This window comes from Homalodisca vitripennis, chromosome 2, assembly GCF_021130785.1.
Source record: "Homalodisca vitripennis isolate AUS2020 chromosome 2, UT_GWSS_2.1, whole genome shotgun sequence".
In the NCBI taxonomy this organism is placed as follows: Eukaryota; Metazoa; Arthropoda; class Insecta; order Hemiptera; family Cicadellidae; genus Homalodisca; species Homalodisca vitripennis.
In genome coordinates this window covers 207,675,418-207,693,609 of record NC_060208.1, presented here as the reverse complement: position 1 = coordinate 207,693,609, position 18,192 = coordinate 207,675,418, and the positions used below count along the sequence as shown (strand labels likewise).

Here is an 18,192-nt window from a genome sequence, read left to right as displayed (position 1 = left end):
AACTCTAGATTATGTGTCATCTTCTACTGCCACCTCCTTTAGTAACCGTTATGTAGTTTTGTTTCCGAACAAATGAACTTATTGTGCAAATATGGTGCTAAATAATGGATTTTTATAGACACTGTTTATAGGCCCTGGTACATAAATATGGTCATGGTTTGTTAGAAGTGATCTATAATCACTATTTCCAGCTGCTATCCTTACTTCTAAAAAAACTTTTTACATCTTATAGACCCCTACAGGATTTTGTGAAGTAAAAAAGTGGAAATGACGATTCATGCCTTGGATGATAAATAGCAATTAGTCTAATAGCTATACTGTTTCTATATTCTAGTAAGTTTTTTCAAACTGTAATGGTATGTACTTCCCAGCAAGCACTTCCTTATTATACCCTGTTTTGTATTAACATATCATGTAGACAGATACTACTGTTATACAATTAGTAAACAATAGAATAATTTAATACAATTTTTTCTCAATACATTCAAATGTTGCTACCAGTTTACATTGTTAATTTAATTCAATTCAAAAACCCTTTTTTCATTATTGCACAGGTGTACATTGAATAGTATCAGTGACAACTAATCCTTCACAGGTAAAACTAAAGCTAAAGTATTTACAGAGTTATACAGTGATGTTGCCAATATTTTGCATAAATAAATTAATCAATTCCATAAATTGTCACGTTAATAAAAAATCTTTTAATAATTGTGAAAATGTATGCTGAGCTGCACAATGTTTAATATGATTGGGAATACATTTCAAATATTGTAGACTATTAAAATAAACATTTTTCTTAAAACATTCTAGTCTGTGTTGAAAAATATTGTTTTTTATCTCCCCCCTAGTCTTATAATTATGTATTAATCATGTGCAGTTCATATCAGCCAGTGAATGATTTTTTATAAGTAAACCAGCATCATAGATATAATGCCCATAGACTGTCAAAATTCTTAATAATTCTTTAAAGTAATTTCTAGCAGACTCTTCTGGCTTCCGATAAAAAATACACCTAAGTTTTCTTTTTCAGTTACTCCATAAACTGATATACCATATACAATATGTGAGTGTATATAAGTGAAATAGATTTGTTTTAACACAGGAATACTAAAGAGTTTTGACATATTTTATGTAGTGCATATAACCAAGAGCTTGTTTGATTTAAAACAGAAATGTAATGCCTGTTCCAATTTAATGAATTTTCAAATATTGATCCAAGAAGCTTAAATTCATCTTTTTTCCATTTGTACTTCATTTATTGTTATAAATAGACTAGAACTGTTTCTATTCTATTTGGTTGTAAAATGTATATATTTAGTTTTTTCGGAATTCATATGCAAATTTCGGTCAATGAGAAATTGTTGGATGTTTGCTGAGTCAATGATTGATTTAACTTCAAGATCTTCTTGTGATTTACATGATATTTTATACCCGAATATACCCGATATTTTAGTCATCTGCATACAGGCGGTTATCCAAAGTGATAACTAAATATTCAATAAACCTTTTAAGATTAATAATTTCAATACATCTTATATTGTTATATATACATTTAAAATACATTCTTCATGTTATTGTTTGCAATTCATCATTGAATGGCTTGAAGACCAAGATTTAATTCATGTTCCATTTATCTTAATAAATTTTCACAGTAACATTATGTAGTGTTATCTGCCAATAATTGTATCTTCCCACAAAGCCTGGCATAACAAAGATCATGTATACTAGAAAAACACTGCACCCAGTATGGATCCCTGTGATACGCCATGCTTCATTTCAACAGATCCACTTAATACCCTTAATAATCTTAATAATACACTTAATTTAATCTTTATGCATTGCTTTATGCCTCTAAAATAGCTAACACACCACCCTAAAACCAATCCTCTCACTCCTTATTGTATAATGTAGTTTTTGCAATAAATTATGATAACCTGCATCAAAAGCTTTTGATATATTAAAAAATCCACTTACTTTGTCACCTTTATTAATTCCATTAGCTTACCCTTAATCCTCTCCTGCTCATAATAACTTCAGGTAACCATGTAGACCCTGTTAACCCTTTCAGGACTCATTAAAAAGTGTTAATTTCTCGGTCTGGTTGTATTTAAATGTTCAGTTAAAGTAAAGTGCTGTAATTTTATAACTAACACTTTTTATTTTGAAAAAATTAGTAATGCATGAATTTTTTTATGATTAGGCGCTTTAAATGTAGAGTAAAACAAGGTCTAAGACAATGTTTTTTGTTACACCATTATATTGTTTTTATAATTTAATTCTTAAAAACAAATATTTTGTTGCTTTTAAACCTAAATCCCAAGTTTAATGTATATTTTAAAGCTGATGGTACATCAAATCTTACTTGTCTTAATGAATATGTGTATCTTAACTTATTTCTTTTGTTTTTTTAAATATTATTTCTACCCTAATAAACTGTACAAAATAAAGCTTATGCAAATTGTTATTGTTAAGGCTATCTAGGTACTAAGAAAAATAAATAGTACTGAATGAGTAATTCATGCATTGTTTCAACACTGCTTTCACCTACCAACTCAATCTAAAGTAATAAAACTTACACATGTTCACGTGAAAATAAGATTTAAAACTGATTACATTATATAATTGCACTTTACCCTCATATTCACAATAGATTATAAACCAAAAGAAACTTGTATTACAACGAAAACAACAATAAAATTACAAAGAACCTAATTCACAGTGACTCAACAAGACGTTTGCTTAAATCAGCAGACAATTCAGTCAGCTGGAACTTTTGTTGTTTGTCAACAATCTAGTAAATTTTGCAATATTGTTGCAAATAGTTCAAACTATTCCCTAGAGGTAGCAGCACAATGCAAAGCCAGTAGAACTCATTGAACTGATCTCATAAGTCAGTGAAATGAGATGTAGTACGCCAGCTGTGCAATCCCTGTGTTTCGTCCGGAAAGGGTTAATTCGCTACACCGACTCGGGAATACACTACTCATGGTGCATAAAACTTCCAAGGATTTAATATTATAAATAACACTCAACCCTACCTTCACCCAGGGATCACTTCTAACTGGTTTATATCTTCCAGTTGAACCTACCACTGGGTAGAGCAAAAACTGATATGTCACTTAAATCTGGGCAACCTTATGCATGTCCAGGAGCGGCACATCACTAATCGCAAATGTTGAGATTCTGGGGCGCAAGGGTAATTCCATAGGTCTAGTCTATTGCGGGAGATGACTGTTGGAGTTGGTGGGATTCGTTCCTTAAGTTTTAGAGGTTCTTGCCAGCCTAGACACAGGGGTGTGCCACCCCCTGGCTTGACTGGACAGGTTGGTTCAGAGCTGGCCTCTCTTTTTTTGAGGGTACATGACTTTGAAATTAGTGCCCTAAATGCTCCCTCATGAATCTCAATAGGAGGCGGCCCCTACCCCCTAAACTTACCCATCCTGTCACTCAAGAAGCTGCACAAAGGTCCTTATAGAACTAAGTGCATTTTATAAGCTTATTATCCTAAGAGAACCAAAAAACCCCTAACTTTGTAAATATATAAAGACACAACAAAATGAACTTATTTGTTACTGAATAACACCTTTTTGTTGGTCATATTTCAAGAAGCACCGCTGTTTATAGAACATAGTTGTGCACTGTTTGCAGATCAAGTAGCTTCTTATTGCCTTTTCTATTAGTGAAACACAAACACTACGGCATTCATTCAAATTACAACAATTACAATAAGTTTCTAAGTGTACGAATCAGCTCTGCTATGTATTCCACTCAACTAACTAAAATAAAAGCGACAAAAGCATTATTGCAGAGAAGAATAGTACAACAGTTGTTTCCATACTTCTATTTCTTTCTTTGATAACACTTCCCCACTCCCCTGCAGATAATCACACCCATGGTGTATTTTTATTTTGAAATCAATTGAATTAAATTTCCACTCTTCATGAATTAGCAGATTGTGAAGGAAACAGGATCTTTCCAAGCATTTGCTACCGTTCAGTGACACAAAAAAATCAGTAACACTACGTTTCGAGATCTTTAATCTGATCTCTTCTTCAGGTAAATAACTAACCTACACATAATTACAAACTAGGTTAAAATACACAAATCATACCAAAGCGTTTTGACACGCATAAGTCAGGAATCACAACCACTATGTTGTGTGTCAACTTCACTAACTCTAAAACATGCACTTAATAAAAAACCTAAACATAACACTAATCATAAAACTGAACTACAGAGTACAGGTCACAATACGTCTGCATTCGCCGAACAACCACCTACAACTAACCAGAGGCCAATAGCAAATGACGATCGTCATGGCAGAAACAAGATGGTGGCAAAAGGGATCAGGAGAGCGCCTTTTTTTATTATTGGTTGCACCTAGTTTGTAATTATGTGTTAGGTTAGTCATTTACCTGAAGAAGGGATCAGATTGCAGATCTCGAAGCGTAGTGTTACAGATTTTTTTTTTACTGAACAATGGCAAATGTCCGGAAAAATCCTGCTTCGTTCACAATCCTTCCATCGTCAAAAACCAACTTCAAACTAAGAATTAGCACATGTTTTTAAGATTTTTAGGGACCATACTTGGAGCATCTAAAACTTGGTTATGCATAGCCAAATCAAAACTGTATGTAAGGCAGACAGTATGTGCTATTCCTTTATTTTTAATTATTCCAAAACCAAAATTTTAGATCATTACCCATATATAAATTTTATAAAACGGTTTATTTAATATTTTAGGACGCTTTTTTTTTATTTTAAGCAACACGCTTGTGATTTAGCCATAAACTGTAGTAAGCTACGAGCTATTATGTTACTTTAAATATTTAACAGTCTTAAAATAATATAAATGTTCCTCCAACATGAATCCAAAAAAGCAGTTTCAGGATTTTAATGTAAATTTGGATTTCTTACAATATGGTTATGCAGAATCAAATTATGGTGATAGTTATTACTATTGCCTTAATTTCAATTATTTGTGTTTAAATTACTTGTATTTTTACGTCTATATTTCCTACAAAATTAACAGCTACACGTAGCACTCCGTGATCCCAAATTCTTTTGAATAATTGAGAAATATATTATTTCTATACAGGACATTTAGTATCAGTACCAACAATTCTCACACAACTTTCATACTTGGTATTTATAGAAGAGAAAATTTTTATACTTACAAACACCAACATGATGAAGAAGGCTGCGATGTATGAGGTCCGCGCCATCCACATGCTGACAAATCTATAGTGTTCCCCCGTCACCACATTCCTGAAATGCACACTTCACTTTGTTACTATATGAAATGTCCTAATTTAAACCGGATCAGATACAGTTCTATTACATAATGTTCATCGTGGGGGCTGCTTTTTAAGTGGGGATCTACTGGATGTACAGGATTTGACCGGAATGTAATGTCACAGGTTTTTTTTATGCATCAGAACATCATAGCACATTCAAATCAGTTGAGAATGGTAGAGAGAGAATTCAATTCATGAATGCTGAGTTTCTCAGTAGGAGAGAAAGGATAGGCATTTCTGTGACAGTTTTTCTGTGCCCTTGCAAGCCAAAATGGAGTGCTTAGTAGAACAAAGGATGGCGATTATATTTTGAATTAAACTTGACAAGACCTCGGCTCCTATGATTAAGACAGCTAGTAAAAAGATGATCTGTCACATTGGTAAGTGTTTCAGTGGCACAAGGCCGGAAAGAGATCAACGATGAAGCATCGAAGACGACCACTGGAAGGATAATTATATTTTGTTATCTGATGGTAGTAATAGTGGTGATGTTGATTTCTCCCAGTTTAAAGTGGTAAAAAGTTTAAACATAACCAAAGATTTGTTTGAAGATCAATTGTGTGTGATTTAGTAAAAAAACCATGAACTTCTGACCACATATAACTAAGATATTGAGCTACCCAGAGAACTTCTACATTATTATACCAGATTTAGATTGAGACATGTCACCATATGGGCCGCATGCTTACTATAACAACAAGTTCAAAGGGTTAAATCAACTGAATTTTAAAAGTTATCACCATGAGATTTAATATATTAAGTAAAAAATCTATTTCATTAAAAACGTTTGCACATGAATATATTCCGTAGATCCTCTTTAAGAATTTGTTTTTAAAGAGCAATTTAAGCACTGTTACCAGGGATAAAAATATTTGCCTCTAAAAACTGAAAAGAGGGTTAATTACGAGGGGTATTAGAAAAATAAGGTTCCTTATGCCGCCGAGACAGAATGCGATATGTTGGGAGAAATCAGGCAACACTGTCTTACTCATCAGCTGTCCCTCTCTCTATCCATACCACTCGCGCCTTGCTACGTCCAACAGTGCCGGCCTAGCTGCCTTCGAAGATGGAGCTGTCTATCATTGTTACCGCCAGATGCGAAATTCGTGCTGAGATACGTTTTTTAAATGCAAAACACATTTCACCTATTGAAATTCATCGTCAGTTAATCCAAGTTTATGGGGAAAACTGGATATCTGTCCAACACATTCAGAAATGGTGTAGAGAATTCAGTGAAGGCCGTATGGAAATTCACGATGAAAACCGAAGTGGACGGCCTTCAGTTTCGTCTTTTGGGACAGGAAGGGCCAGCTTTTGATCGACGTTTTGCCTCATGGAACAACAGTAAACTCTGAGAGATATTGCGACACATTAAGAAAACTGAGACGCGTGATTCAGAACCGCAGGAGAGGAAGATTGTCCAGTGGTGTGAGCCTTCTCCATGACAACGCTCGACCTCATGTCTCACGTCAAACTCAAGAACTGCTGACAAATTTTGGCTGGACTATTGTGCCCCCTCCCCCCTACAGCCCAGACCTAGTCCCAAGTGATTGTCACTTATTCCCAAAATTAAAGGAACACTTGGGTGGCCAACACTTCAGTACCGATGATGAAGTCAAGGAAGAGGTTACCCGATTCCTCAAAGGATTGGCAGCAGAATTCTACAACATGGGGATAGAAAAGTTGGAGCATCGTCTACAAAAGTGTTTAGACAGAGACGGTGATTATGTGGAAAAATAGCTTAACTTTTAAGTTTTAAATTGATGTATAACACTAAGTAGAAATATAGAGCTGTCTATTTTAAAATATCATGGGAACCTTATTTTTCTAATACCCCTCGTATAAGATGCAATATTTTTTGTTTACAAAGGAAACATTAAAAATTCTTGTAAAATTAAACTATCTACTCAAAATAACAAACATCTACCATAATTCTAACACAATAACGTAAGAACAGAAATGATTAAAAATACTATCTAATGTACTTCAGCTGTGAAATATATTTATTGTTACAACATTTAGTTCGAAAATATAAGATGGTCAAGTGAAAACTTCACATATATCTAAACAGTTTCTCAGAACAAAGAACTACTGTGTTGAAATAACAAAAGCCTAGTTGGAATGAAAAAGTCTTTTGTCTTGTTACACACATTGTTTCTTGATTATTATTTTATTTTTGTTTTCAATCATGTTAGTGTTTATTTTGACCTCTTTGTTGAAAGAACTAAACAATGAGATCATCAAAGGCAGGTCATATTCTCATTGCATTCATTATTGGCTAGAGAATTAATAGAACTTCCATCAATCTATAGGCTAAGAACCAAACCACTCACATTGCATAAGCACACAATCCAGTTTTTCAGAAACTCTTCAACGTGGGGATTTTCAAGAATATATTTCAATTTGGGTATTCTTGTGATATAAATAGTTTTTATTTATTTTAAAAGCTATTATTATGGTATGTTTCAATAATAAATGGCTCAAAGAAAATAAAATAACAAAAATCAAGTTTTTTTAACCCTTTTACTGCCGGCCATTTTTTTATCGTACCAGTCAAAATTGCCAAGGGGGAAAATCGCTGTTGTGCATTCATTTACAAAAAATGCTGTATCTTTTTTATTTTTCATTAGATTTGCATTAATTTTTACTTTATTTACTCGTATTTAAATGCTGTTTTTCAAGTAATAAAAAGAAATTTTAATTTGAAACAAACTCATTATTTAATTTTAAAAATTATGTAAATAAAAAATAAATAAAAAAATAAAAATTGTGTTTGGCATCTGATAATTTATTTTTAAAATTATACTAAAATTTTGAGCATGATATCATTATAAACTAGAGCAATTGCTTAGAACATATACCAAATTTGAAGGTGCTACCTTGAAACATAGCTGCACTATGAGGATTTTCCCAAAACTGGTAGGCCTCCTCTAGGCCTACCAGTGGAAGTTGAAGGTAAACTTATCTGTGCCACATCCCCCTCACTATCTAATAACTCCTCATTATCTGATGGTAAGATAAAGTCAGGATCGTCATCAGTGTCATCCACATCACTTTGATTGTCATCAATAGCCCTAACACTAATATCAGAATCGTTCTCGGCATCTGAATCTGACAAATTCTGAAGGAAATTGTCACTCAGTTCGTCTTGCACTTGTACACCACCATCGATTAGACTGTTAATTATTGTTCCCTCACTCACAGGAGAGTTAGATGTAACTCTTTTACTCATTTTATCCTTGATCAACAAAAGTAACACTTCAAAAAACTTTCGATAACATTGTAAACAACAACAATGAACGAAGATTTCAGTAATCTAACCCGATCATCTGGTTTTGACAGCTGTCTAGGTAGTTCGTCAATTCTAGTCAAAGACGACGAAAATAGAAATCCAAAGTTCTTCAAATGGCTTCTTTCATTATCCTTTCCTCCTAAACAACCAAAATACCGAATATTTCGGCATTTGAACATAACAGTAGCCAGTAACAATAAAAAAAACAGACGTCCGACATATCGGACGTTGGCGTTTTCGGCAAAAATGCCGACGTCCGATATGTCGGACGTCGGCAGTAAAAGGGTTAAAGTAAAAGACAAAAAAATGCAAATGGTGTTTTGGGTCTGGTACACTTACATACAAAAATCACTGATTCCCTGTTTTTTTACTTTTTTCACCTTTTTCCCCTGTTTTTTTAAACTCCACTCAAGCCAACCACAGTTTATTTAAGGTGGGCTCTCCCACCGGCTTTCACGTAAACCCCTAACATCAGGTCCAAAAATCAAACCCGCGACTCCCAGGCTAACTCCTGCATCCGATAGTAGCACCTTAGACCACACAGCCATACTGATTTGTTATCTTGAATGTGGAGACATCTCAATTGGGGTACCCGCTGTTTGCAATAACCGTAACTTTCACGTGAAATCACTGCAGTCACCCTCGTTCATCGGCTGTGACTGTCTTGTGAAACCATATTGAAGGGTTAAATTGATAGAGAAATTTCTCCTACGAATTAAATTGATTATCAGTCATGTTTTGTCACTTTTTTTGTCGTTTATAGTATTAGTAAATATGGACTGTAGCTGAAGAGCATGCATTCCCACACTCACGAGCACAAAGGGTTGGGGCCAGCTCGGCACCTGCAGTTTCCCGTCATGGGTTACTTAGTAACATCCTAGATCGGTGAGCCTGTCTACATGAAGAAGGCTCTAACCTAGTACATGGACGGGTCGAAGACTCTGAAGGGTACTGGGGCAGGGGTCTGGGGAGCCAGACCTAGAGCTAGCTTAGCAAAGCAGATAGATGCTCATTGGACCAAGGAACATTGCAGCAGATGCTCTTAGAATGAGTAGAATGGAGATCCGTAAGATGACTGGTTTTATTTTACAGGTCATTGGATATTCCTATGCCACCTGAACAGAATAGGTATTCCGGTTCAGGAAACACTGTGCAGGAAATGTAACGAGGCTGACAAACAGCTGAGCACTTCATATTTGAATGTCTGGCATTACAGAGTAAACGCTCAAGGTCCATAGGTTTTCTTAGGCATACGGAAGAGGGGTTGGAACAGGTTGGCATTGTTCAGAAGATCTTGTGGTTTTGTAAAGGCTTGGTATTTGCTTAAACCTGGAAGAGGGTGCACACAATAAGCCGGATGGCTGAAAGGCAACTACCAGGCCCAGGAAACATGGCCCTCTGTTAAAGAAAAACTCTTAGATTCATGAGTGTGACTATTTCAGTGCGTTATATGTTGTTTGGTTTAGTTTTTCTCGTTAACTAATAACAAAAATCTAGGTTTGATTGGAGAAGTGTACTAGGCAACTAGTAAGGTGGAAATGTGGCCAACCCTAATCCTCTGCACTTATGTGTGTGTGGGTGTAAAACTACTTGGTTGCTACCGCAGTCCCTATTTACTATTACTATAAGAGTCAATCATTTTTTACCTCCAGAAGGTTCACATCTGGCTGGTTCATACCTTCCAGTTGAATCCACACTGGGCACAGCAAAAACCAATGTTTCACTTATTATGGATGTCCAGCAGCAGCACATCACTAACCGCAAATGTGGAGGTTCTGAGGCACAAGGGTAATTCGATAGGTCTAGTCTACTGCGGGAGATGACTGTTGGAGTCGGTGGGGTTTATTCCCTAAGAGTGAAAAGTTCTTACCAGCCCAGGGGTGTGCCACCCCCTGGCTGCTTTGACTGGAGAGGCTGGTTCAGAGCTTATCCGAGTGAACATGGCTTGAGATTAGTGCCCTAAATCTTTCCTCATGGATCTCGCAGGAGGCGGCCCCTACTCCCCAACCTTACCCATCCAGAATATACTGTCACTCCGGAAGCAGCACTCCTGATGTTTCGTTCTTAAGAAAAATTCCTCTATTTGATTTAATGAAAAACTAGGTTTTGTACTTACACAATATAAATTGGTTCTCAGCTCCTATAATAAAGCATAGCAAGTAACAGTTTTTAAACATCATGTTTGAGATGTTTATCCGCCACAATGGTGGATGTCCATAATAGTCCTGTTGTCCTAAATCAGCCACTGTACACCAATAATCAGCCAATAATGGACACTGATGGAGTGCTATTTGGAGGTCCAATTTTGAGAATGATTTGAGTTACAGTGTACTGGAATCAGTCTTAATGTTCCAGGTGTTTCTACTAACCTCTTCAAAAACATGGACTTTCAACTGTATCAAAGTCATCTTTGAAATGTAGAGAGATGAAATTTGACTTTAAAAATTCATTTAAGCCCTCAGCGATAAAGAATAGGATCCCCATGGTGTGAAGCCCTAATAACATTGCAATATTCTTCATGAATATCTGAACATGAATTGTGTTTCTATGAGCACACTTCCTAAAATGTTATCACCTGAATAAAAAGAAATGAAAGTAAACATGTCCAACTAGCTTGGCTGACCAAGGTGATGGTTTCTCAAAAATAATTGTAAGAGAGGCTTACTTTGCAGCCATCAGACAAAACATTGACTAAATCTGAATTAAATAAAAAGTGAACCAAAGAAGAAAAATTCTGCATGGGATAAAAATCGGGAGGTAAAGAATGTTGGTGGTGTTTTTTCATTAGAGGGTTTGATTCACTACGAGTTTATTCCTTTAATAAAGATGCAATGTGAAAATTATTAAACGATTGCAAGATGCCTATTAGAAGAAAAGTAGCACAAAAATATTGGTTTTGATGAATAGCAAAAACTAATAGAAAATACCTGGCCAAGAACAATGTGGTGACTACGGAACACTCTCCCTATTCTCATATCTGGCACCAGCGGTTATTCACCTGTTTACTAAGTTAAAAAGAAAGTTTAAAGAATAACCGTGCTATTTCAGTGATAGAAAATGCACCGATCTAACTGAAGGAGCTTTTGAAAAATTAATTCCAGAAACAGTTTGAACAGTTGTAAGAAAGGTGAAACAAATTAGTAAGTTTAAGAGGAGAATACGTTGAAAGAAAATATGGGAAATCACTCTATATATTTTTAATAAATTGTAATTGTCAAATTATGGAAAAATCATGGCTCAACCGGCTTTTACAATATCTGACCCACCCTTATTATCACATTAGACCATATGACAAATTTTACTTACAGCTCACAAACATAACAGTGGCTGATATTAACACATTCCAACCACACTTGCTATTATAACCTTCAATAACAAAAACATTACATATTTCTCTCCTCATGTTACTCACAAACACAAAGCTGTTAACGTAAGGGCTCTTTTATCCTACATCTCAACGTGGGGGGGGGTCATAGTTTAAAAACTCACCTAATCCATGCAGCAAACAACAAACTTTCATTTTAAATATCAACTTTTGAAACAATACATTCCACACTCATTCAATATTTGCTCAAACAATGCTTAAAATTAAAAAAACGTTAAAAATAATCCTTAACAAATCATAAGCAAGCAGTTTAGAAAGTCACAAGCCTTACCAAAACTAACACAGTATAAAATAATAATTACAAACATTATTTTCAAATGCACAACCTGTTATTGGATTAATGCGATTCTCTGGCCAATTAATATGTGTTACAGTGCAGGGTATGTTGGTTTGCTACCAAAGGTCTCGTAGGTGTTTGAAAGACAGCAGCTTAGCTTGATGATTTAATTTTACGTTATGATTTTAAGTTTCTCATAAAAACTAAGCACAACATGGTAACATATCAATATTGCTAGATTCATTCTTCATCACTGACTATTATTTGGATCCAGCTTTCAAGAGTCAAGTCTGCAATACCATCAGATTTCAGATGCACGTAAGAGGAAGGTGAACTGGAGCTAAATTCAACATTCACATCAAATCAGCCCTTCCCACCATAGCTGCTTTATCTGTAGAAGACTCGGTTGCTCCACTGTGTTTTGGGATCCTGTCAGTCAACATCGTAGTGTGCTCAATTGTGCACCTGATGGGACAATGATAATACCTCTTTACCTCGATTGCACTACTTTTTGTAGTCTGGGTGTATCTGATGTCAAAACGATGCGGGGGGAGTTTTGTTTTGAGCGTCTTCATTCTTCACCACCGACTATTTTTTGGATCCCTTAAGACGAACATGACTCCAGATTTCAGGAGTCAAGCCTGCGACAGCATCAGATTTCAGATGCTGCAGGTAAGAGGAAGGTGAACTGCAGCTAAATTCAACATTTACATCAAATCAGCCCTTCCCACCATAGCTACTTTATGATTTGTATGTTTTTTCATGTCCCCAGGAGAGTTTACTTATGGCCGGCTTATACCTTACAGTTAAATGTAGATTGGGTGCAGCAAAAACCGATGTGTCACTTAAATGTGGGCAACCCTAAGTATGGCCAGAAGCGGCACATCACTAACTGCAAATGTCAAGATATTGGGGTGCAAGGGTAGATTGATAGGTCTAGTCTACAGCTGAGGATGACTGTTGGGGCAGTCTAAGTGGTAAAGCCGGTTGCTAGTCTAGATATAAGAATTTGCCATCCCTCCCCACTTTGACTGGATAGAGTTAATCAGAGCTGGCCTTCTATTCTTCCCAGGAGACTGAGATTAGTGCCCAACATCCTTTCTCATAGATCTCTAAAGGAGGCAGCCTCTAAACCCAACCTTATCCATCCTGAATATCCTATCACTTCAAAAGCAGTCAAAAGATCCTTTTAGGACTAAGTGCAATGAGGGGTTCCTCAGCTTCTTCTTCTATGAAAACAAAATAAAACTTTCTCACCTCCTAAGCACTAAACCTGCGATAATAAAGCACAATACTGGACTTAGTCCGCCATCATGGAGATCAAAAAATTATTTGATTAAAATCGAGTGGTAAAATACAACAAGGTCTGGGGGGAAGTGGATTGGGTGGTTTCTACTTCATGCTCTTTCATAGCAGTACATATATCCGTAGCAGCATCCGACAGTCCCACATCACTCAGCATGCAACACGGACACAATCACTCTCACCTGAGGTACCCCTTGTTGTCTTCCGACTCAGCCAGTGTTTTGATGGAAGACATGAGGAGGTCGTCGTAACCCAAGAACTCGTCCAGTACAAAGCGAGAGAAGGCGTCGCCGAAGCACGAGTCACGGCTCGGGTCCAGCGTCACGGTCATGACGGGGATGTCTAGCCGCCGCCTCGTCGCAGGCGACAGCCGTAGGAACCCGTACTCCAGACTGTACTCCACGATGTACTCCTCGTCTGGCCACACTGCAACGTTGTCACGTCACTCTGAACACTCTCACATGGAAATACACTTGCCTTAGGACACACTATAGAGTTGTAACCGTGTCGGATAAAATTTGTTCTATGCCACAATTGGCTACTAAATATTTTTCTCGTGTTAAATGTAAGTGCTAAAAGTTTGGTTTTGAGAAAATTCAAAAACTATCTCATTAAAGGATACATTTTCTACCAATGGGGTTAATTTTTAATAACACACAACACATAACATTTTTAAGTTTGAAACAGTCTTTTCTCTGTAGCATCTGATAAGAATATAATGTTCACTTATTAGCTTTCTGCAATAAAATGACTTGCTGTTTTACATTAGAATGATTAATTTCTATAATATTAGCATTAATGTAATTTAAACATAAATTAGTCGAGGTAACTTTTACATCAAACATTTGCCCTTAATAGGTTTCTGAAGTAGTTTAACAATATTCTACATAGAAATATTCTCTCGCTCTTTTAGCAGCCATCTGGTGGGCACTCTTTTCAAAAAAATTAAATTTGATTTCTAAATAATATCTTTAATTTTGAAACAATAATGAATTTTCCAGTGCACTTTTTACTCAGTGATGTGCTACCCAACATCTGATCACAATTCAAACCACTGTGGAAGATGCTTAAATTTAACTACTTTAATTTTAAAACATTTTGAAAATACTCTCAAGTTAATTACTTACAAGTAAATAAATATGAATGGTTACAAACATAAACCCGGCATCCACAAAACGCACATAATGTGTTTAAAATCACAGGTCTTTGAGTTTACAGGATTGTAATATCCTCATTTTCAACATCAAATGCAATTGACCACGTAGGGATGAGAAAAGAAACCCTAGATAGAAGAAAAAAACATTATCAAGAAATTTATATGAAAAATATTACTTTACAATTAAAGTTGGAAGCACCAAATACAGATTCATACAAATCAATAATTGAAGTATTTTTACATAGTTCTTTTTAGCAGCATTTTCAACACCTCCGTTGAATACAGCCATTGCCAAAATGCTGGATTAACCGTCTTAAACGAGAAAAGCTCAACCATAGCTTCAGATCACATACAGTTCCTGATCATCCTTTTCTCTCCGAAGATATATCACGGGTATATGATTTGTTTGACTGTACTTGGGAATGATTCTCAGACAACCACTAATAGATCAAATCAAATCAAATTAATCTTTATTCATTGGCACATTTTGTACAACGAATAGTGTCAATTTAATGAAAAAAATAGTCAAATTACAATAAATAATTATAATGTAAAGTTTATAATTTAATTTTTAACAGATACCTAACAAGTATTAAACAGTATGCACTATTACAAAAAAAATATTAAGTTCTTAAGGGAAAGTGCTCAAATTTTTCTAAAGAATATTAAGTTCAACCTACACAAACTCTTTTAACTTTCTTTTAAAACAAGTAAATTATCCTTACTTTTTATATAATCAGGAATGTTTCTTACAAATTTATTTCCTACATAATATAATGTATGTATAATTCCAAACGTTGACAAGGGATTACAAATTCATTTTTATATCTGGTATCACAGTGATGCACCACATTACTGCTACTGATGAGATGTTTGATGTTTAACGTACATGATTGCTTCAAAAAGTCCCTATATATTTAATGTATTTAATTATTTAAAACGTTCAACAGATTCAAGAAAATTTAATTTAAAAATGGTTCCGACAGCTTTTTTTTGAACTTTTAGTATTGCAGAGATTTTCTTTTTTACTAGCCCTGTGAACACACAGTAAATTGTAATGTGAGACTGAATGTGAGAAAACTAGATAAATTTTAAAGTGTCAGTACTGCATAAATCAGACATTCTCCTTATTGCATACAAGCCAGAATTAATCTTATTTATAATAATTTTGATGTGAGGATCCTGTGATAAGTTATTGTCTACTGTTAGCCCCAAAAATGTAAATTCTTTGGCAAATACTATTTCTTTTCCTTCAATTTCAATGAGCGGAGTAATTTCTTGTTTATTGTGTTTTGTTTTAAAACTTAGGCATTTTGTTTTATCCATGTTTAGATATAAATTGAGACAGTTAAAAAAATTTTTTTAATTAAAATAAAAGATACTGATTGTATACCAAACTTACAGTGTTGAGGATAACAATAATATATTTTCACGATGCACTGTCACTTAGCACCCAGATTTCTTGGTGAGTTTTGCCTCACATCTTAGTTGCTAATGAGAAACGTTATTCGAGGTTCCCCAAATCACTAAATGGATTTTAAAAGAAGTGGATAAACAATGACTAGCAGAATCGCAGTTTATGCCCCATCAAGTAGAATCAAGTATAGTTGTGGTATCTCTTTACCATAAGGTAAACCTTTAAAAAGCTATCAATATCATGAGCACAACTGTCCTTATTAGATTTGCTTCATTCTCATTTATCATTATTTGTGTCTGTGTTGCAAGAAATGTAAAAAATAACATGTACCCAACAGATTTCTAAGCTTGTCCACTCTACCATATATTGTTTTCCCATCTTTCTTCAAATAATTTTTCACCCTCTTTCCTTTTTTCGCAACAAATCCCCATTTTCTCTCACCCCACTTTTTTTTTGACTTACCCCAGGACCTTTCGATCTGTACCTTGCACTCTAAGTATCCTATAATTGTTAGTATCCTATCACTCTTCATCATTTTAACACACCCAATGCAATTTATCTTATTTCATTCGGTGAAGTGAATAAAAAGGAGTAAATAGTCTCAGCAACTACTACGAGGTAACAACATTTTATTGAAACGGAGTGAATAGAGGACTGCTATGACAGATAGTTACTACTACAGCCATCCAGAACAGATGGTAGTTTTTACTATCTTAACGTTTAATACACCAACCGTGAAACGTACTTTTGTGGACTCCTAACTCTCACCCCAAGCCACGAGATAAGATAAGCACATCAGACTCTATTGCTTGATGGTATGCAACTCTTAAATCACCTTTTGATGATTTTGCCCACTAATAAAGCTGAAAATAATGATGATTCTCCAACATCTTAAACCACTCCAAATTAAAATCCTGAATTAATCACAATGCGGAAGAGAAAATTCAATTTTTGTGTGAAATCTTCTTGTACCTTATCATTATCAGCCAGGGACTCAGCAGTTAAAAAACTGACTCATTCTTCCTAAAACCGTTTTTGAGTGTCATGCTGAAGCTCACAATACAACTTACAGTTATGAACATCGCCCTAACACCGACTGAACTAAAACGAAGTCTGACCTATGCCAAGCTTCAAAAGCACAAAGCAGTTACTACTGAAAAGTAGTTGTTCAGTTTTATTCACACGAATCTGGAGCAAATATTATGGAGTCCGTGAAATGTGAAACGAGTACCATCTTTTCATAGCACTTTTATTTTTATTCACTGGAAACAACGTAATTGTTTCAAATTCAGCGGAATAAAGCAAGAACTACTTTTTATTCACTTCACTAATTATTTGTTACTGCAACAATTTTTTGCTCAAGTGCGTTCTCACTTCTTATACAGTTCCTTAATTACCAGTACACATTAAAGATACAACAAAGGTCAGAACACTAACCTGCTCTGACCAGCTTTTCCACCTCGGACACTGATTCCTTGAGTGGAGAGATCACCTTATGGGAGGCAGTCGAGTAACCGAGCGTCTCATTCCCACTCACGGGCACAAACTGGAAAATCACAAAAATTAAGTCGTTTTTGGTACCAAAAAAATATTTGTACCAAAGAAAAATAAATTGTATTTCCATTAAGTCCTAGAAAATAAAGGGTATATTATTCCTGAACAGCAGAAGGGATTAGCACAGCAGAAATTATCGAGGATCAAAGAATGGCGAGTATGGACCTAGGATTTGAAAACTATAGGTCTTTATCGTTCATCATATGTCTGGTTTCAGTGTTATACGTTCCTACACTGTTATGTAGCTGATGGTAAAGAATTTTGAAAAGACTCGTTACATAGGTTCTGCATGAAACTCCACAAGCAAACAACTGTTACAGTCATCGATGCATTCAAACTCACAAAACAAATCCAAAAATTCTTTCAACAACTGGAAGATTATTTACTGCACAGTTTTAAAGTCAACACAAATAAAAATATTGTATTATAAATTTATAGGAATAGTAACATATAGGGGACTTCCATACAAAAATGGATCAAAGGGAATTTCATAGGTTTCAAAAAACAAC

The 18,192-nt window shown here is 35.2% G+C and overlaps 1 protein-coding gene across 6 annotated transcripts in view; it reads right to left on the bottom strand.

The window, feature by feature from the left end:
• The window catches only part of LOC124355343 (membralin), a 170,608-nt gene that overhangs the window by 124,133 nt on the left and 28,283 nt on the right, over window positions 1-18,192 (bottom strand). For 5 of the 6 annotated variants that reach the window (XM_046806443.1, XM_046806445.1, XM_046806441.1 and 2 more), the window contains 3 exons: window positions 17,567-17,675; window positions 13,739-13,982; window positions 5,178-5,268 (listed from right to left, as the gene is read on the bottom strand). In XM_046806443.1, the coding sequence (XP_046662399.1) occupies window positions 5,178-5,268; window positions 13,739-13,982; window positions 17,567-17,675 (444 nt within the window). The remainder of the gene's footprint in view (window positions 1-5,177; window positions 5,269-13,738; window positions 13,983-17,566; window positions 17,676-18,192) is intronic. The other variant, XM_046806447.1, reaches the window with a different exon arrangement.